Source organism: Gasterosteus aculeatus, chromosome 3 (assembly GCF_964276395.1).
Source record: "Gasterosteus aculeatus chromosome 3, fGasAcu3.hap1.1, whole genome shotgun sequence".
Lineage (NCBI taxonomy): Eukaryota > Metazoa > Chordata > Actinopteri > Perciformes > Gasterosteidae > Gasterosteus > Gasterosteus aculeatus.
The window spans coordinates 14244010-14265500 of record NC_135690.1 but is presented as its reverse complement, the minus strand read 5'-3'; the positions used below and the strand labels follow the sequence as shown (position 1 = coordinate 14265500).

Below are 21491 nucleotides of genomic sequence, written 5' to 3'. Positions count from 1 at the left end.
GGAGGGGGAAATGCCACCGTGACATTCAGTTGTAATTGTATTTCGTAATTGTAGTTTGAGGATGAAGCCAAAGAAGATGCAAGCGCTGTTTAAACCGGATAAAATAATGATTCATCATAAAACCTTTCTATAAAAAACAGCACTCTGCATGCCGGAAGCATTAGTTTATATTTCTCATTTTCTGACCAACCATGTGACCACACCAAATACAAAATGCATTGTTTTGATGCACTTTGGTTTTAAGTCTTTGGGGGAAGGAACTACATTTTGCATCAGTAACCTAAACACTATTTAATGTCATGCCATTGATAAATATACACCAGGGAAACAGAATGCAGGCACTTTTAGTGTCTATGTATACATACATGGAAGTAATTATCCCAAATGCAAAACATCTGAGAATCAGACACGACTGCTTTAACAAAATGAAGGACGCGACATACGAACAAACATACACTTCCTCAGATTACTTTAATGCTGCCTCATAGATGTGTGCAGATTACCAAACAAATTCACCTTATTTAGATTACCAGTTTTTATTTAGATCATCTCATTCAAACTTCTGTGTTTTCATCTATTTTCATTTGATTTTTCCAACCAAACTCGGAATCGGATTTCAATCATTTCGCAAAAATAAATAAATTAATCAATGAGGAATTGACTCAAATTCGAAAGATTCGGCAGTTGCTGTTTTAAACAAGTTAAACCATAATTGAATTCAGACTTACATATTAATCCTTGCCAACCAGCTTTAGTTCACAGGTCATATTACCGATGGAAATATCGTGAGGGGGGGGGGGGGGGGGGGGTTCCCTTATAAACCGCTTAGTGGTTCCCTGTATTGTCACAGCATACATGTACTTCATTAAATCTTAACCTTGGGCCTAATGACCCCACGCGGCGCTCACGCTGTTATGCTTCTATTTCAGTAACAGACGGGAAAATGGGAACACGTTGTTGGGTCACAATATCCCTTTGCAATAAAATACAGTAAACGGGCCTTTTTCTTTTTAATTCTTTACCTGCTTACTTGAGTAGACGCAACCAGAACAAAGATAATCTCTCCAAAAGTGTTTCACTTGTACAAAACACGGGGAGGTTCTTTGTGTTGCGCTTGTTGTCGCTTGGTTTGGTGAACAAATGTCATACAAAGGTTTTCTAGATAACCTGAACCTGTCAAATGGGGAAAAAAAAGGCGTGCGCCCACTCACTTTCCACCTCTGTTATTTCACAGAAGGAGCAAAATTTAAAAAACCATTACCGTTGCCGTTCTGTAACTTACCACAGCGTAAATATTTAGTGTTGTGGCCTCTCTTTGCTGAATGTGTCCGTATTTAGCAGTAAACACGGTGCAGCACGTGGCCTCTGTGCCATAGTTTAAATGGGTTTGAGCCGATTACAAATTCAACCCGAAGCAGCTCTCCCCACCTACAGGATGCGCTGCTTTATTGTCTTTACTTCAGTCTGAATGGGACTGTAAGTCAGTAAATAAACATCACGCTGTGTTGTACAAAGACTAACCAAGGAGACCATAAACACGACGCTAACAACGTTTACTGAGGCGATAAATCCGGTCAGAAGTAGAGTCATCTTTCACAAACTAAGAGTTCCTTTTGCAACCAGAGGAGCCGACGAGTTCTCTGTCTGTATTTCACACATACAAACATTCACATTTTGTTGCTTTGGATGAGATAGTTGCAGATCTACAAAGATGGATGAAGTAAAAAAAAAAAAAGAATAATTAAAATAAATGAAAAAGGCCCGATCCTTTGTTATTTCTTATTCATATCTCTTTATGGGATGTTTCAGTCATATAATGAAAACAGCACATAGTTCTCCATCCATTGGACCAAGCAGTTAATGTAGTTTTATCAGATTCTTATCTAAACTTTATTTAAAAAAATCCCCAAATATATTCTCTGACAATCACTGGGTCAAATGATGAAACCTTGAATTCACTTATTTACAATTTAGTCAACATAGAAGCACATATGATTACATTCCAACATATTAACGCCAGAGCCTTCGATCCGACAGAAAGATGATGTCACAGTGCTCAGTAAGGTGTGAAAAACAAAATACGCCTGCACATTTTTATTGTGTCCAGATGTCCAAACTTCAGAGTGTTGCATTTTTAATTTCGGGTCTCGAGTCTTGCTCCTCGGGAAGTTTACAGTGTCACAGTTAATCTCCAGTACACAGCAATACTGTACAAAATAGAGTGATTTCTTTTTTTGTGAATACCTCGACACGATAAAGATGATGGACTTTATGGAGTGACAATGAAAAACCAGAAACCGATGCAGCGTGATGGAAAAGCAGTGCTGCTGAGACTTTTGCAGTTGTCACAACACGGCTTCTGTGTTCACATAATAAGCCGTAAATTCATCCTCCACGTCCAGGCAACGCAGCCCCATCTGAAAAGAGCAAGCGGTGTCAATGAGTCTATCAAAAGGGGAAAAATAAACTCCCTTTATGACTTTTCAGGTAACCTGCTTAGTTGACAGTGACAGTTACTGGTAAACTGGCTGCTCCAGCATTCACGTTATCAAAGCGCTTTTACACCACATGTCATTGGTCATCCATTCACAGCCGTACACTGATGGCAGGAGCCACAGTGTGTCCACACACATCCACTGTGCCACCGGGATGTGCGTGTGTGTGTGTGTGTGTGTGTGTGTGTGTGTGTGTGTGAGTCAAAGAGGCCCCACGGAGCAAGTGCACTTTAACCACCCCGATCCATAAGTTGTAATTCTAGCGTTTCGCTACTGCAAATTCTCTTCACTGGCTTTGGGGCTTTCCATTATCCCCTCATCATCCTCATCAGGTTATAATTTGTTTGTTAAATAAATACCTGTAAAGCAAATAGTTCCCTCTGTTCAGTGCCGCTGAGCAAATGTTTGATAAAATGCTAAACGCGGTAACCATTAAACATGCTACGTCTATGCTATGCTACGTCACATTAACAGGCAGTAAGGAAAATGAGGAAAAGTGAAAAGGAAAAGTTGACTGAAAAACCTTGAAGTTAATCACATTCAAGGCTCGTTGCGTGTGAGAGGCGGCGTTTTGATCCGGATCCACAGCCGGGCCCGTCCCAGCCATCTGCTGTGCTCTGAGGGCCGGCCTGCTTCTGTCAGCACATTGTGGCCCCGCTCCGCCCTCCTGCCCCTTACGCCCCCCCCCCCCCCACCCACCCACCGCCTCCTCTATTCTCCTCTCCTCTAGTTGTCACTTCAGCCGGTTTGCAGCAAACGCCGTCAGATGCTGAGCTCCCTGCTGCGGAGGCGAGGAGCGAAGAGGAGAAGCCGAACGGATGAATAAAAGATCACAGGATGGTTACGGCGTCCCCCGATTCGGTTTCACAGCGTAAAGGGAAATGCAGATGTACATGAAATGCACACACACACACACACACACAGATATACATTGTACATGCGGTCTTTAGGGACCATTCCAGCGTTTTGCTTGGAATCTGTTGATTCATATTAAAATGAACCTTTCTGTCATAAGTCATTAGATATTAGTTATTAGACATTAGTTATTCCTCCCCAAAACCTCTTGATGATATTGTGTAACTGTCCCAGGAAACACCTATTTAACAACAAATGCTGTTTTATTAATTTTCACTCCATTGAAAATGAACGCAACATTTCCAACAATTTTTTACTTAGTAATGTGTTAATACGAATGTTTAGCCAATTCTAAATATGTTTAGAGTCTACAGCGCGTCAGATGCTGTGTGAGGCTCTGCTGGACAGAGTTGTGTTGTCGGGATGCTCAGATGAGGTTGAGAGGAGCGTAATGTCTTCATCACAAAATGTGGTTATAAAATACACATTTGACCTGATGGGGAGACGAAGTGTCCCTAAATTGATCACATTTCCCGGAACGCATGCATCCATCCAGAAGGGACGTGAATTTGTGCAACACATTTCCCGGATATTCATCCAGCAGCCCGTTAACGGGAAGCTCCTCACGACGTCCCCGTCCATCACACGATCTGCACACAGAGTCCTGAACGAGGTCCGTTGGTGCTCTGCTCCTCTTCCCCCGTACTCCCCCCCCACAACGCCAGCTAAAGTAATTGTGTGCTTTTCCCCGGGTCCACCCCGTTTCCTCCCAGCGGTTCGAACGCGGAGCGCGTTGTTGTAATTAGCAGGGTTAATGTCCCGGGCAGCATCTCTAAATTAAATCTCCAACTCGGCTGTGCGGTGATGCACCTGTTGGCGGTGATTACAGATGCAACATGGGAGCGGGCTCGCAACGAGCTGGGGGGGGGGGGGTGAGTCAAGGTTGAATCTCTTTGAAGGCCCGTCCCACCACGGCAGAATCCAGGGTTCCCTGGATCTCAGCAGAGACTTGAGATTCAGAACGAGGGGTTTGCATGAGATTATCACATTTTCTTGTGTTGTAAATCATGATTAATGGGAGGCGTGATTTGCCCGGAGAGATCGTACCGTAGTTGCACGGCCCGTCTCACTGAGGCCGCAGAAAGCTCTCAGTTTAAATATGAATGTCCCTCCGTTTGTTTTGTCAATGTCCCAGAATTAGGATGAATGCCAGTACATCATGAGTCCTCTCTGTGGCCCTGGAGTCCTCTCTCCATCGTGTCCCCGCGCCCTCACAATTTCTCTGCAACCCCTTTTGAGCCCGGCTCTCGGCGTAAGTGTGTGCTTAGGCAAGACGGCCTTCTGCACTAATTGAAGTCAATGACACGGGCTGCAGGGGGGCGAGAACAGACCGCGTCTCCATGGAAACGCACACTGGCAAGTCCGTCCGCCGGGGAGCCCGCAGCGCTATGTTGGAGTTGCGGCGTACACCAGTTTGAAACCCGTCGCCAAGGGGAAGCAGGCAGAGACGCAGAAAGGGACGCTTGTGGTCTCAGCCAAGTCCTGCTGTGCCTCGATGTATGTTGGCACAAGACATCCATTGCACACATTTGCTAATGAAAAGTCAACTTTTATAACCTTTACCATCACACACAAGTATTTTATTTTGTATTTTTTAACCCCACAAATTAGTGGAAACACTTACAGCATCAACGCCTAAATATTCTCCCATTTGTACGAATAATATTTAATAAAATGCCGATAAAGCATTGGAAAACATTACAAAAAGTATTTCTTGTTCTGTCAGAATAAAGTGCTTGCAGATGGTGAATGTTTTTGGGCTGTTGCGCAGTGACCCATCACCACTCAAAGTCCCACAGAGAGACATTGCTGCTGTGGCTTCCTCACTCCATCCCAAAACACGTGGACTGTGGTCACTGTTCAGCAGCTGTACGAAGCAGTTCTGGTCCGGTATCAGAATTCCTCATTTCTTTCTCCCCTCAAGCTTTAGACACCATCTCGTCTCATGTTGCTTTAAAAATAACATCTCTGATCTTTTGAGATGTTGTAGGCGGAGGTTGCTCGAGCCGAGTTGCCATGGAAACAGTGGCCATCACGCTTCCATTTCACTATGTACCTCTGGATAGAAGAAAGGCTGTAATGAACAACTATGCGCCGTCTTCTCCTCCTTCCCCCTCTGCTGGATATGGGACTGAAGATGGGGAGGGAGAGGCAGGGGGGAGTGAATCGATGGATGTTTGGGTAAAAAAGGAATGAATATAATATATCAGAATATCAGCTGCACATACGTGACTCATACCAACACCGTACACAATGATACATATATGCATTCGTTTCATTTGAGGATCACTCTGCAGTTTCGGTTTTCTTGAGCCTTTTAATTCTTCTACACGACGACTCCAACGAAGCCAGACGGGAGGCTGCATGTTCTACGCTACAGAAACAAAATCTCCAGGCTCGATCGATCGAAAACCAGGAGCCGGCGGGGGACGGGGGGGGAGAAAAACATCACTAGTTCTTCTGATACATGTGGAGGGGAAAAGCAAGTTCAGATATGGTGCTCTAAAAATACTGCACTAAAGGCACACAGCAGGAGATGTAGAGGGATGAGGATCGACTCAGCGAATCTCTCAGGTAGCTGACTTGGTTTACTCTTAACTCTATTCACCACAGGTAGGTGTCAGAACGATCAGAATCCTTCTCAATCAGAGAAGGTAGGACGAGCAATAAAGGAGAAGCAGAAGAGTTTCTGGCTGTGGAAACGAGGTTTGAGGTAAATCTTGTAAGGGGGGGGGGGTTGATGAGGCTGATGCCAGTGAGGGAACATAACCTGACTGCTGTGTGTGCGCGCGAGTGAGGGAAGCCTCCGTGGTGACGACGGGTCCCGGTGCAGCGGGAGATGCGGGCAACTCACAGTACCGGCAACGCAACTTGCCTGTACTGCTACAGGAGGGCTGCAAGGCCCGAGGAGAAGCATTGTTGAGAGAGGAAACAAACACACACACACACACAAGTGAGTAGACAGATGGAGGTACACTCACAAACACACACCAGAGGGCCTTTTGCGGTTCCACTCGCAACACATTGGCGGGCGCACGGCGGAGACGCGGTGGCGAGTTCGTACGAGCGCGGAGGGGCCGCCAGCTCACGCTGACCCATCTTTATTCAGTGATGATAATGCCGTGTCACGCAGGTACAGATTATGTTAAGGCGTCTGAGGGGGGGAAGCTTAAGAGGGATGAGAGCTTTCAAAGCGGGAGCGGGAGTGTGGAGAGCGTGCTGCCCGACACTCCAATCTGTGATTCTCAGATAAGTCGTCTGCTCAGGACACATAGAAGAACAACTCTGTACATTTGTATTTGTAAGTCTGCAAGGATTTAGTTGCCACATTATTACATCATGGGGATTGAATATAACGTTGCTATAATAAACACTTTGTTCGAGGATATTTGATTATTTTTGTATATGCTAAACTGATAAAAAAAAGTAATTGTTTTTGTAGAGTCTAAAAAAAGGAAACTACTCCTCAAGGTGGTCGGTAAGCAGGAGTAATTATTTCACGTCATCGGCAACCACTGACGGGCATTTCATCAGCTGGATGTTTTAAACCGTGAAGCGCTTCACGTTGCTTCAATGATTAATGGCACAGCTCAGGTAACGAGGCCGACACTTGATTCCAAATGTTGCTAAATGTCTTACATCGTGTGTCCGAACAGCGGGAGACTCCCACGAGCTGCAGGAGCGCCGTGCTGAAAGTCTTTTCTGTTCTTTTGGTTTTGAAAATAAGGGAGGTTGATTGCTGACACGTTTTATTACAAAGTTCCAGTGTCACCGTGGGATAAACAGGCGTGTTCCCCATCATGTTTGTGTCACAGTGAGCGAGCGCACGCAAATAGAATCACGTGAGCGGGAAGTGACATCGCTCGAGGTGGAGTCTATAAGAAATGCGCACATTATATGCGTGCACAAGAATCCGTTCACCGCTGCATACTGCGAATGTCCCCGTCTGTGGATTTATTATCTCTACACGTGGGTTCTGTGCTGCATTAGCAGTCAACGCGCACACACACACACACATGCATGGCCACAGTACGAATGACAGTCAGTAAAAGCAGGAGGAGAGAAATGCAGGGGAGAAGCAGCGAGGAGGAGGAGGAGGAGGAGGATGTGACATGATTTAGAATGAGATCATTAACCTTGAGAAAAAGAATGGCCGTCGCGATGAATAAACACCATCTCTGAGACGGACACCTCGCTAGAACAACACCTTGTGAACTCATGAATGCTCAGATACAGACAAGCAGGAGAGGAGCGAGCACGTGTGTACTTTATACATATAATACCCCCCCCCCCAACCCAAACCCCCACATGGCCACAATTCAGAGGTAATTAAAAAAAAAAAATTTGAAAGTGTGCTGTTGACGGACGCTATTTTCCCACAATGCAGTTCACCCAGCTCCCAAAATTACAACAAACTGCCTTCCAAAGTGGCATATTTATTACTTTTGCGAGACATCAGTTCTGTGAGACAACTAGTTGTATGTACTTTATATAATTAGTGTGCCAGCAGCTCCGTAAGGCTGCACGTACGCCGCGTTCGCGTCACACAGATAATTATGGTGGAAATGTGAACAGCTTGACAGCGTCCTTCCGTCCTGCCGCTGTGCGACTGCACAACCAACACACTCCCAAAAGACCACACAAAACGCACAAAAACTCGACAAATCACTCATTCGTGTGCAATATCCGAAAATCTAAGTAATTACAAGCGATGATAATTAGCAAGACACAGTAAATGAACTCCTTCAGTTGGTTATCACACAGTTCTCATTTATTTCTCCACAATCTTAAATCCGTTCTATTGTAATTCTTTAGCGTGTAAATTATACTTCAGTTAAACATTTGCCAACTATCATTTGCAGGTTGAGTCAGAGAGTGAAAGCTTCCCTCCGTCAATCTAGTCACGTCTACGATCATTAGGTTCAAACAAATGAAATAAACTACATTCATCAACTGGCACAAAGGCTCATGGGATCCATGAGGGACAAAACGTCCTTTCAAAAGTGCATTAAACAGCAGTCACGTCGCAATGCCTTCTACTCCCCTTCAACAACAATAAAATAGACAAATATGAAACCACATTACTTTTGGCAATTTATCTCTCAGATATGTTTTAGAGTCATTTGCCATTTTCCTAATTTTCTCCCGAGTGTCGTGTTCAAAATTTGAAGTTAATTGTTGAACAGCAAAGCGATGCTTCTGTGTATTCAAGTAGGTGTCATCGAATGATGAGTGAAGACACAATAGAGAAATACAGGTATGTTTGAACATTAGAGCCTTTAAATAAAAGGTCCATATAAGACAAGTATGAAAGTGATTTTTAAACATGTATTATTTGAAGGCTGAATACTGAGATTCACATTTATTTTTGACACACTGCAACAAAGCAACAGTTAACAACGGTATAAAAGAAGAAACATCTCCTCCCGTCTAGAAATAAAAAAATAATTCTTATCGTAATTATTTCTGTTTCCTAAAATAAACTTTTTATAATTCAAAGTCTTCATGTACGTCGTGAGGAAATGTCACTTCAGCTTCCAGCTTCACTACGTTTATTACAAAATCTTTGCCGTTTGTCAAAACTTGACAGACATATGTAAATATTTTGATATGTGCTTTTTGTTTCACCCTGGAGGGTTGAATCTGGGAAATGTGTGTTATATCTGTTATATCTGCACTGACCAGAAGCCCGTTTCGAACCGAGTGACGTGGCTGAAGTGCAGCTTTCTTCCTGTTCTGCTTCATCGTGATCGCAACACGTAAACAAAAATATTCTGCATTTTCGAGAGCTGAGAAGGCAACAGAAGCTAGAAGGTATCGTACCGACTGAATAACAGCACAATATGAATGTTTAAAGAGTTAAATACTAACTAATGTGCTAATGAAGCATTAAAGCAAGAAGAGACAAACACATTTATGGTTAGAGTTAAATTAGATTTACATTTTTCCAACTTTAAAAAAGTATATCTTTTCACGTCCCGTCCATGTAATATTTTATTGTAAAACAATAGTGGTTGATCCTAACCTTTTATAGTTCTCTGCTAAATCACTCAAGGTGATTTAAGCCCTTCTGGGTGATGTTCCAATCAATAAGCAGGACATGATCCTTCACATTATTATATATTCATACAAAGTATTAAGTATTATTTTCATCAATCAAATGATTTGTCACATATTCAACATACAGATTCCCTAAATCTATTAAAAACACATCTGGTTGTTTGAGTCGTGAATATTTCGCCACTGAAAATGTATTTTTGGAACTGTGCAAAGAGCACATCAGTCCCATTTCAAAAGACAGTAGTCGGGCTTTCTGAGAAGAGGCAAATAAATAAATAAAAATGCAGCTTCACTGCTACGAGGATGCTGCTAACAGAGGCTACATCTCTAGATGCTAAGAAGTTCTTCACATTCAAATACACAACAGTCCTAAAATCACCTCAGACAGAAATTTGGTGTTAAATTCAACCTGTCAGTTTTTTTTTTAAAGGTAGTGCATGCGCACAATAGTGTAACACTGTTTTTCTCTATTCTCTTTCCAATGCATAGAGGTCGGTAAACCTTAGTGGACTCTGAGCCAGTTGCCTTGAAACTATGAGCTGAAAGCCCCCGTGTGTTTCAACAGTCCGTTTCACACCTGCTCCTCCTGCTTCCCGTCCCCTTCAGAGGAGGTCGGTCCCGTCGTAGACGACGGGTTTGTCTAGACTCAGATGGTACAGCACTTTCTTGGAGATGAACCTGAACGAACAGAAACACAAAGGAACGTTTGAAGTTTTCTCCAGTGCGGAAATACGGCGTTTTGTGCTAAAGAGTAAACAGGGCGTCTCGCAAACGCATCAGGTGCTCGCACGGAGCACACAGCCACCGACCTGGAGAAAGAGTTGTCAAAGACGAGCGTGTATTCTCCGGCGTTTCGGACTTTCAGTTCGCCCTGGATCATCTCCCTGTGCGAGTTACAGCGAGTCAGCGGGATCAAGACCTGTGGGGAGCAAAAGGATGGAAATCTTGTTCAAGCTTTAGGGATGTCGGGAGGCAACGTGGAGACACAGCGAGCCCTTACGATGTTACAATCGGCCAGACGGAAGCAAATTAATCCCACCCCAAAATACTGGACTTTGCTTGCCGTTCTTCCCTCTACCCTCACCTTGGCCTGCTCCAGTGGAGTCTCTGCACTCTCCCTGTAGATCACACTGAAGGAGATTCTCTTCGGTTCGGAGGTGAAGGTCCAGGAGACCGTTGGACCGGCACTGCTCACGGAGATGGGGATGGTGCTGTAACAGCTGGACTTGATGAAGAGCTCCCGAGAGCTGTCCCCGAACCCGGAGATGTCCTCCACCGTGAAGAGGACGGAGAGCCTGCAGCCCGGTGGGGGGAAAACGCGACGCCAGACCGTTTACATGTTGTCGTGTTGCGTTAGTAACAAATTGATGCAGCAGCATCTGAGATCTTTTCCATCTTGTGCATTCCTCCCTGTGAAAGCCTGGTGCCTATATTACACATGCAGCCCAACACCTGACAGTTGGGTTGGTAGTTCAGTGTTGTTGTGCTTGAAGTAGCCTCGGGCTGCTTGCCTGGAGCACAGATGAGCAGCCTGTTGTTTTCAGCTGGCTGAAGTGACGTCATTTCATGCAGCTTCCCTCTGGAGCCACAGGAGGTTTTATGGAACCTTTTTCACGGATGGTTTCCGCGTTTAAAATGATCTGTTCTGCTATCGTGGATCTATTCTATTCTACTGCATGCTGACTCCAAGCTTTCTGCATGCTTATTGCACAAAACTCCACTCGAGTTACAGAAGAAGTGAAACAAACATCCCACAACACGTACCAAGTGACATCGAGGGAAGTTGTCAATGCCAGACATTAGAAGAAAAGAAGCCCAACCTTGTGACCGCCGTCCATTGGTGCACAACCCAAAAGAACTTTCACTGCATGCGGAACTCACGTGAGGTCCCCGGACTTCAGCAGGCAGATCTCTGCATCCTGCACTGCAGCGCTGAGGTCCTCGGTATCATCCGCCGTCAGGTCTCCAGCGCTGGCACTGTTGCTTCTGGGAAGAGATATTCTACACTTACATGACGTCAACATGCATTTGTATCGTTTAGTGGAGAACTTTTGTGTAAAAAGATCAAACAAAGTCCGCCGTAGTGATACGGACGGAATCAAATAGAGAGAATCAGAGAAAATCCTCCTCTTCATCAGAAAGACTAAGACAGTATTGTCCATCTCTAGGGGATGGAAAGGTGTCACACAACACACACACACAGACACAACTCTTGGCTTCAGCTGCACTGCTGCTTTAGTTGCCCCGTGCTGCAGGTCTGTCGTTGTCCTCTGACTCGGCTGGTTATTTGGTGGGAAGGTGTAACTTTTGACTGCCTTCTCTTTTGATTTTGTTAGCATTTTTGCAAAGGTTTTTTAATAACTAGTCATGTTACTTCCTGTGTAGCCCTTGACACAAGAAGCAGGCCTCAACAGCATTCAAAGCACACTTAGTAGGACTGTACAACAAATGCAAACATGTGAAAATGCTATAAATGGAAATTATGTAAATGTTAAATCAATGTAGAAAAATGAGCTGAAAAGAAGATTTTCATTCATTTTTCAAGATCCCGCTCCAGAATTCATTTTCCTCAAATCAAATCTGTGATAGGTATAAATATCTCTTGTCCTGGTTCACTGACACCATCAATTCCCCGAGAGTGAATTCCTGTGAGATACTTACAGTGTTGCCGCCCCCTGCTGTCTGTGTCCGGGGGAGCAGGCGGTGGCAAAAGAGAGGGAGTCACTGTCATAGACCCCGCTCACCTCCTCCTCCGTGATGATGTCAAAAACACCATCACTCAGCTTTTCACCCTCATCTGCTCCTAGAAAATAACAACAATTTGAATATTCATCGCATTGCGAGTGCTCTTGACACCCCCCCCCCCCCCCACACTTAAAGTGTGCTTTCCATCAGCATCTGGTGGTTTGGTTACCTGAACCACTCGTCACAGCTCTCCCAGCCTGCAACAGCCGACTGAAGGGTGTCCCCGGCGTGCTGTGAGCAACTTCCTCCTGCGGGTGGCGCTCTGTTACTGCGCTGTGCTGGTTGTAGCAGTCGCTGCAGCAGCGCTCTCTGTGGCCGCCCTGCTGGGTGCTCACGGCGTTACTGCAGCAGTAGTAGCAGAAGGGGCGCCCACACAGTCTGCGGACACACGTGTTGTGGTGGAGATTGAGCACAAAAACTGCTTAATGCACGGCATACATTTCTCCCGGGAGAAGTGCCGAGAAATTAAATGAATGAAACAGTCAAGTGTGACTACTTTTAGTTTTAGTCTGAATCATATTCTAGTGCTACTTTCTAATTGTAAACAAAGATCCGCCGTTTATTATGTTCTATTGCGTTTTGATGAAAACGATTCAACTGGCTGAGGTCTTTTACTTCACTATTTAGTTCTCGCCTAAATGAGAAGTGAAACACAAAAGAAAACCGTCACAGACTTTGGTTCCATCGAAAAGGGAAGTTCTGGTACCCTGGTTTTAATTGGTTTACCTGCTGACATATCGACTGCATAGTAAAGTCCTTGTTAATTTGTCCCACAGGTGACAACCTCACCTGCAGTTGTGCTTGCGGAGCCACCAGCTGAACTGACTGTGACAGCCGAGACAGTAGTTGACGTCTCTCTCCGTCTCCTCGTCCCGCAGTTTCTGCTCAAACTCCAAGGCGTCGGACTTCTGCCACAGTGCGTCTTTCTCCCTGCAGAGAGACCCACCCGGCATGATAGTGCACAGCGTGGAGGATTTGTTTGTGTCTCAAACACTCGTTTTATTTAAATCCAATCAACCTCACTGACCAAAAATACAAAACAAACAAAGACACGAACGGAAAAATTCAAGCCTGGTTCTGCTGCGGTGGATCAGAGTAATTGTGTACGTTTTATACCTTATAAGTTCCACGAGTCGCTCTTCTAAATTGATTTTGGTGCGATACAGATCATCGAGTTCAGCGGACGCCTTCAGATCGAAGCTCTGTTTGTCCTTCGTGACTCTCCGTAGATTTTCACTCATCTCCTGACAGGTTTGCCGAGCAGCTGTTAGAGCCTCCTCAGACCTGCATTAATACAAACACAGGCCGACTCGTGACGCGTCCAAAGGCACGAGGAGGGGGAAATCTCCGGTGACTGCGATCCTTATTTTTGGACTTGATTTTTAAAAGAGCAAATAAGACAAATTCCTAGATGAAGCATACTAAATGAAAAATAAACATTCTGATCCAGACACACATTTTCCACAGAGCTCTAATTCAGTCCAGAATGTGTGCTTATGAATACAGTATCTCACCTTGATAAATCCCTTTTCAGATGGATTATTTCGTCTTCTTTCTGCTGGATGAGATTTTCAGAATCGGCCATCTGGATGTTTTTCTCCTCAATCTGTTGGCAATACCTCTGATTCTCAGCCTGAAATCATCAAAGCAAAGCGAGACATTATTTTTGGTTCTCTGCAAATCATGCCTGTGACCATCGTTTTTTGATTTACTTCAATTGTCAATATACATAATGCAACGGCAATGTGTGTTTTTAACATGGAGCTTCGCATTCATGCATTTAGTCTCAGGCTTTGTGTTGCAGGGTCATAATACAAACCTCCCTGGAGTGCTTCAGTGATTAGACGGGGGCCAGATTAACCTGCCAATGGTAAACATGGGATCAGTGTGTCCTCTCACCTCAAGCTGTTTGAATCTCTTCTCCAGTTCGAACACTTTGTCCCGCTCCGTCGCCTTTAGTTTTACTTCCTGTAACTCCTGATTTATATTCTGTATGAGAATAAAAATTCATCAACTGATTATGTTGTTAATATGGTAAGAATTCAGATATTACAGAAGCTTTTTCGGATGTTCCCATGAACAAAAAAGAAACGTTATTAAATGCAAATTACTCATGCATACATGTATCAATCCAATGAGAAACAAGCGATTTACCAGGTTTTGTCCAACAACAAAACAATTTAAAACGTGTTCTTGCTGACATGGAGATCGGCTTTGTGTAACCTAGGTACTTAAGTGCATAAGACTCATTAAAGCATCCTTCGATTCTTCAGCGCGACTGCTCTTGGCTGACCTGTAGCTGGCTGCTGTGGCTCAAGGCTTGGCTGCTGATCTGGAACCGGATTTCCTGGATCTCCTCTCTGCTCGTCTCTCTGGCCTCGCTGAGCTCTCCCTGCAGCGCCCCGCCGCCGCTACGGAGCAGCTGATCGAGGAGCCGCTGGTTCTCCTGCCTCAGCTGCTCCAGGTAAGCATTCAGCCTCTCGGCCTCCCGGGCCGCCTCCCCGTCCAGCTCCTGCAGCCTCGTCGACAAGCCCTCCCAGCGCAGACGAGCTTCTTCGCTCTCGGCGGTCAGCATGCACACGTGCACGCCGAGCTCCGCCGTTTCCGTGTTGGCTCTGTGGAGCGCCTCCCTGGATTCGCTGCACTCCAGACACAGGGCCTCGTGGCGCAACTTCAGTGCGTCGAGCTCGTCCCTCGAGGCCGCCGCCTCCGCGGCCAGACCGGCTCGGGCCCGAGCCTCGCCGTCACGCTCCCGGATGAGAGCGTCCTCTCGCTCCCGGGATCGGAGAATCTCATCCACGTGCCGGCGGTTCAGCTCCTCCACCTGGGCTTTGAGTTGTTCCGCCAAGACGCGGAGGTCCTCTCTGGAGGACTCCGTCACCTCCTGAAGCGCCTGGACCTTCATCCGCTCCTCCGTTCCTGCGAGCAGCTGAGCGCGGAGCTCCACCGCCTCGTCCTGGAGCCGACGCGCCTCCCGCAGGTTGAACTCCAGCTGGGCCTCAGCTACAACCAGCCTGAGCGAGGCCTCTTCGGTTCCCAGCGAGGACTTCTCATGCTCATCGTGAAGCTTGGCCATTTTTTCATTGCTCTCCGCAGCTCCCTTTTCACCGTGGAGCTCCCCGGTCCTGCTCTCCAGCTCCTCTGCTCGAGCTCGCAGACGCCCACATTCAACGTTCTGCTCTCTCAGTTTGGTCTCAGTGTCCTGGAGTTTTTCAAGTAACTCTGCTTGGCTCCTTTGGGACACAATAAGGCTCTTGTCCAGCTGTGCAGCTTTGGCAGTAACGGAGTCCAGTTCTTGTTGAGTTGTGGCCGACCTTTTCTTCAACAAAGACTGGACCCGGAGAAGCTCCTTGTTTTCAAGCTCTAGCTTCTTCATCTGAGCATCACATGCTTCCTTCTGGACGAGTACCTTCTGCGCCGTCTCCTCCAAATGCAGGTTCTCATCCAGAAGCTTCTTCTCCCTATCTTCCACACACATCTTTGCAGCCTCAACTCGGCCCTTCAAGTGCTTCTCAGAAGCTCTGAAAGAAGCCAGCTGGTCTAACAAGGCGGCCCTGCCCTCAGTCAGCTCTGTAATGCTCAGCTCACTGGTTTTTACTGTTTGGAGCAGTTTAGCATTTGTTTCCATGAGATTGCTGCATTGGGTTTCGTAGTCCTCGAGGTTCTCGGAGGAAGCCACCTCATTATCAACGGATCTAGAGCTCTGACTTTCTTTCTCAGCATTTAGCTTCTCCAACTGCTCTTCAAAGTGCTTGATTTTCTCTGAACTAAAGGCGAGCTCTTTCTCTCGTTTTTTCAGAGCCGTCCTCACGTCCAGCAGCTGGCTCTCGAGTTTCTCGTTTTGGCTGCTGCTGGTGCTGCATCTCTGCTCCACCTCGTCCCTCTCCTCGTGCAGTCTTTTCCTGAGGTCCTCCGCCTGTCGTTCTCTGCACTCCAGTGAGGCTTGGAGGTCCTGAAGCTGGGCTCTCAAGTTCCCCGTCTCTTTTTCCTTCAAACTCAGCGCCCCCTGAATTCGGCCGACCGCACTCTGGAGCTCCTCCAACCTGTTGAGCGCCGCCTCGCGTTCGTCGTGGGCTCCCGATTGGATCTGGGCCAGCTTGGCCTCGGTGCTCCTCAACTCTTCCTCCCTGAGCTTTAGTTCCTGCGACAGACGCTCGGAGCTCCCGGCCCTGTCAGCCGCCTCCCTCTTTGCTTCCATCCTCTCCTCCTCTGTGGCCTTGAGTTTATCCAGGAGTTGTTGGATCTCCCAGGCCGAGTCGCAGTAGCTGGTGTTTTGTTGTCCCTTTTCTTTAAAAGCCTCGTCCAGCTTAGAGAGAAGCTCCATATTTTTATCCTCGGCGGCAGTGAGTCTGTCTCTAAGTTCATTGAGTTCGATTAATGCTTCACCGCCGGTTTGAGGGCGATCTGCTTCCTCCTCCTTATCCGTTCCTTGGTTACTTTGGGCTGCTGCAGATGAAGAGTCGCCAGAGGACTTCTGAGCTGCTAATAGCTGGCTTCGAAGGTCCTCAACCACAGCTTTCAGCTCGGCGGCCTCTTTCCCCGACTCCTGAACCCGGACCAGAAGCTCCTGCCGTTTCAGCTCGGACTGGTCCAGCTCAATGCGGAGGTTCTCTGCAATGCTGCAAGGAGATGGTTCCCCCAGCTCCCCCAGCTCCCCAAGGAGGCCGTGACCGAGGTCTGAGATTGGGGCAAACTCCTGCACCTGGTTAGAAAATGGAGAAAAGTGTCAAGCTCAAAAGTCACATTTACTCAAATATTTTTGCAGGACTGCCGACATTTGGTGTGTTTTAAGCACCTGTGAGAAGCTGCTTACGAGACTGTTGATGCTGGAGCAGCGGCTGGGGGGCCTCCACACAAAAGCTGCCGAGGCGCTGCCTAAAGTTCGCCTTTGACATAAGAGCATACCAAATATTAAGGTCTTTAACAAATAATAAAGCCAAAGAGTTAGATTAACATGACAGCCAACAGATAAAACACAACAAGAGGAACTTAAATTGACTGGAAAAAGCCTTTATGTGGCTCTATTGTAAAACTGTATTGTATGGTCTCCTATTCTCTTCATATTTCCAAAGAAATGTCCCATGTTTTGATTTGGTACAACTTAATATGAGAAGGTAAATCCAGATAATGCCTTTAGTCAGTACAAACCTCAGTCAGTGGAATGAAAGCGAGTGTTTCTTCTCTTCTGGAAGCGTGTATTTTAGGCTACTAATGGTAATTGGAAGTATTTGGTAATAATAAATTACAAGAACACAAGGCACACCTTGTTTACACCACACAATACATCCGCCTATAACAGCCTTAAAAAGAAATAATGCATTTGTATATTTGGTAAGCTTCATATCTTGTTCAATTGTGTGAAAGGTGTTGATTCGACACCTTTCTTCAGGCCCCTGGTTTGTGTTGTTGGAGGTGTTGCTGCGCTGCATTACATCGTAAGACTCCACCGGTAATCACAGTCATTTGATGCACAACAACAACACAAATTAGGCCTTTTAAAATAGGGTCCGCTGCCTGCAGAGTGACTGCAAATTGATGACAGGAGAGTGAAAAGTTTTGGCAAAGGTGCTGACGTGAAGAACAGTGATCAGCGCTCACACATTGTCGGCACCCCCTGACTCGCACACACAATTACACACACTTAAGCAAAGAAAAGAGCTGTGAATGTGAAGAGTGATCAGATAATTAAGTGTCACTCCAAGTTGTGAAATACTTGATTTTGCTTCACCGCCGGTGCTGCTTTAACTACGCTCAATTGAGGGGTTATTTCAAATTACCTTCGGTCCGCCTACAATCAATTTACAAAGTTTTTATTATTGTTTTTTTGTCATTTAAAAAAATACAAGCTTGTGTTTTCCTTTTAAAGCAAACGAGCAACAGATAATAGTAGGCATTTTATACCTGGCAAAAGTTGGCCAATCTGCATCGAGGTCGTAACCCCTGGGCGCCACGTCGAACTGGATCTGGTTGAGCTCATAAAGATGATTTATGATGTCGGCAGTGACGTGAGACTTAAGGAAGGGACTCCGGGCGTAGTACCAGTCGCTGTAGGGGAAGAATAGAACCATTAGAACATAAAACCCAATCCTGAGGACACGGCGAACACAAGCACATCTTTAATTTGTCACATGATAATGATGTTGTTTGCCGTTGGTGAGGCACTGGGTTTAAGGTTGCACTGTGCTGTTTGTGGTAAACTAAGATAACTTTCAGTTGGCGGAAGGCTGAGGAAGTGAGACCCGACTCTAGGTGTGGATGGTTACACCAAGCGGCTGTTGTGTTCGCCGTGAATACAGATATAAGATGTAAATCAGGAAGGGAGAGTTGCACTTTCCAAACAGGCATGACATTTATTTGCAGCTTTAAAGGAGAAATGTTACATCTATATACACACGCACACACATATATTATATGTATAATAGGCATGTTCTCTCTGACCTTGTGACCTTCTGGTTTACAAAACACTGCTGCAGAGTGTCAGCAAGACGCTGGTGAACGAGTGAATAGCGGATGAAGGCCCTTCCTCTCCCCAGCGAAGTCTTCAACTGAGGATGCACACAAATATCCACGCACACAGACACACACATCACCTTCCTTCCATGTGTTCTGTAGTCTGGTCAGTATTAAACACAACAAGTGGCTCCACTTGTCGCACTGTAGCACAACATACATTGGATGTTAGATGTGTATTCCCCTTCTCAATAATAGCATGCAATATAAAAAAAATCCATCAGTAATACGATTTTACATAAAGCAATAGCACCATCACATCGAGAAAATCCCCAAAAGTAAAATGAAATGAAATCCAACTCAGGTCTTGACACATATTTAAATTTCTTATTCTATATTCACATAAGATGATCAGCTATTTACTTTGGCCTTTTTAGAGAGTATTGCTGAAGCAACCAGTCAATTCAAAAACTAGGAAACTGCCAGAAAACACGTTGACTAATATTTAGATAGCGAACCATTATAACAGACCTTTTTGGAAGCAAAGAGGACAAAAATGTTCTGGTTCTATTTCCTTGACTAATTCCACTGCAGTCATTTCGGGATGAAGCTCACCACTGTGAATCCCCAGGACAAGGACGTGAGGAACGAGGTGCGAGGCAGCAGGTGAATGAGCAGCACAGTCGTACTGTACCTGGCTCGCCTGTGGATTAGTTACACGCTTATGTGCCTCCATGTGTTGCACGTGTGTTGCAGAGGACGATTACCTCAGCGATGGACTTAACAAAACGGATGCCATCATTAGCTCCCTTGATCTTAACCAGGCAGTCGCAGAAGTAATCCCAGTAGTCTTTCCTCTGACCAAGAAAGGTTGTCTTCTCTTTCTGGTCGAACTAGGAAAGACACATGACCTCATTACTGCATAATTAATGTTACATATATATTATAAAATGTCTTCAGCGGTATGGATTGTATGAAAGGTTTTTTCTGGCACGACTCTGCATAAATATTTAATGGTAATGGTAAAAATTGTAATTAATATGATTCCTATGATACACCATTGTCTCCTCAAGAGGTGTGGTTTCCAATCTGTGGGTGGCGACACCTTCAAAGTGTCACGAGATGAACTCAATTGGTCACAAGATCATCACAGCTTTCTCTGATACACACATTCTTTTTCAAATATTCTTTTTTTACTTTTTTTTCCCTTGACCTTTTTTAGACTGTTTCCTAAAAAGGTGTGGAAAATTCAAAGACGTCTGTTAGAAAGAGTCTTTACTTTTTCACAGCCTGTTTAACATGTGACCTTTTGTAGCTTGAAGCTGATGTTTGGCATGTAACAAACTTAAGCCAATAAGGGGATGTTTGCTCCTCAGGTTGTTTCATTCTAACTTGGTGGAATGGTTAAACGAGTAAACACAACAACAAAATACATGATAATCCCGAAAAACAAAAAACAGATGATCCTGATGAACTGAAAACAAAACACGCACGGTGTGTTAGAACATACCTGCAGCAGGTATTCTAGTTTATAGAAGAACTTGTGCAGGTTGGGGCAGTCATCCGTTACAGGTTCACCACACTCGTTGTGTTCTTTACTCAACTCAAACACAGCATCTGAAGCGCACAGAAACAGCGTCGTCAACACATGCACACACGCTAATGCCAGGCCGTGTCTTGTGTGCGTTACATGCATCATGCTGTGACAGACTGTGAGGCGCTCGGTGCACGCGTGAACTAGTTACCATGCAGATCTCTGATTATCCTCTGCAGTTGATTATCTCCAACTGACGAGGAGGCCATGGTGACGCGGTCCAGTCAGGAAATCTGCTTGTAGGATTAAAACTATTATTTTTTGGGGAATAATCTCATAATGTTCTCATAATATAAACGCCGTTCATCCCTGAATTGTTAAAGATATACCTGAGCCCCCCCAAAAACAAATTAACTTAGTGATCACAGCACAAGATGTGACAACATGGCCAAAATGCCACTGCATGGAGGTAAACACACACACACACACACACACACACACACACACACACACACACACACACACACACACACACGCACACACAGGTTCACCACCTATTCCTCCACAAACACAATACTGAATTCTTCCACAACCAGAAGGTGTGAGAGAGATTCCCTGAGTGTGACTGCTGCTCTGGAGCTGCGAGCAGGAACCAGCCGCGCTGACAGCTGACTGAAGTTAGCAAAGCTTCGGCTTCGCACTCAGAACAACATCACGACGGAGGACGAAGCGAGTCCGCGTTCGCAGCGACAGAATGCTCTTTAAGGGAATTCGTTACGTGTTGCCGTGTGCGGTGGGCGAAACAGGGCAGCAAAAATGAACTCAAATCACTTTCACGCGGCTTTAAAAAAGGCAACAAACAGTGACGTAAACATCGAATTGTCAAAGCTGGAGATCCGACGTGCACCTGTTCGCAGCTCCTCTTTTCTCAGTGTTTTTGATGTAAACTTCTGTTTAAAACAACTGCAGTTTGGTGGAATGTTAAGCGAACAACACGTCAATATTAAATAAACAGTTAACCAGTGAGTAATAAACGTACTTGCTGTGTAAAACTGTGCAATGTCCGATTTGTAGATGATGCAGCAGAAACTTGCTAGCTGTTGTGGGGCGGGGACACTCGATGATTGACAGGCCTAACCGATCAATGGCCAGCTGCTGCTGCTAAAAGCCTTGTAGTTTGGTTCAGAGACAAAAGATAAATAAACGAATCGTGCTTCACAACTATAATATTTCATAAAATATATTACCTGACGTTTGTTTTATCCGTGATCAAGATGCTTGCCCGCTTAGAT

The 21491-nt window shown here is 45.4% G+C and overlaps 1 protein-coding gene across 5 annotated transcripts; it reads right to left on the bottom strand.

Annotated features, from left to right (window-relative positions):
• Positions 1–8159: 8159 nt before the first annotated feature.
• On the bottom strand, positions 8160–21365 carry fyco1b (FYVE and coiled-coil domain autophagy adaptor 1b). 5 transcript variants are annotated; one of them, XM_040171428.2, is made up of 18 exons: positions 21239–21365; positions 20411–20492; positions 20176–20282; positions 19433–19558; positions 18654–18760; positions 18117–18260; positions 17011–17101; positions 14509–16917; positions 14115–14204; positions 13730–13848; positions 13332–13499; positions 13005–13145; positions 12385–12593; positions 12132–12273; positions 11352–11456; positions 10555–10765; positions 10280–10389; positions 8160–10148 (listed from the first exon to the last, which is right to left on the bottom strand). In XM_040171428.2, the coding sequence occupies exons 2-18, from the start codon at positions 20466–20468 to the stop codon at positions 10073–10075; spliced, it is 4413 nt and encodes a 1470-aa protein (XP_040027362.2). In that variant the 5' UTR covers positions 20469–20492; positions 21239–21365; the 3' UTR covers positions 8160–10072. The 5 variants fall into 5 exon arrangements, with proteins under 5 accessions (XP_040027362.2, XP_040027364.2, XP_077955671.1 ...); XM_040171430.2 differs by having other exon boundaries at positions 12132–12267; XM_078099545.1 differs by having other exon boundaries at positions 17029–17101.
• Positions 21366–21491: the final 126 nt, after the last annotated feature.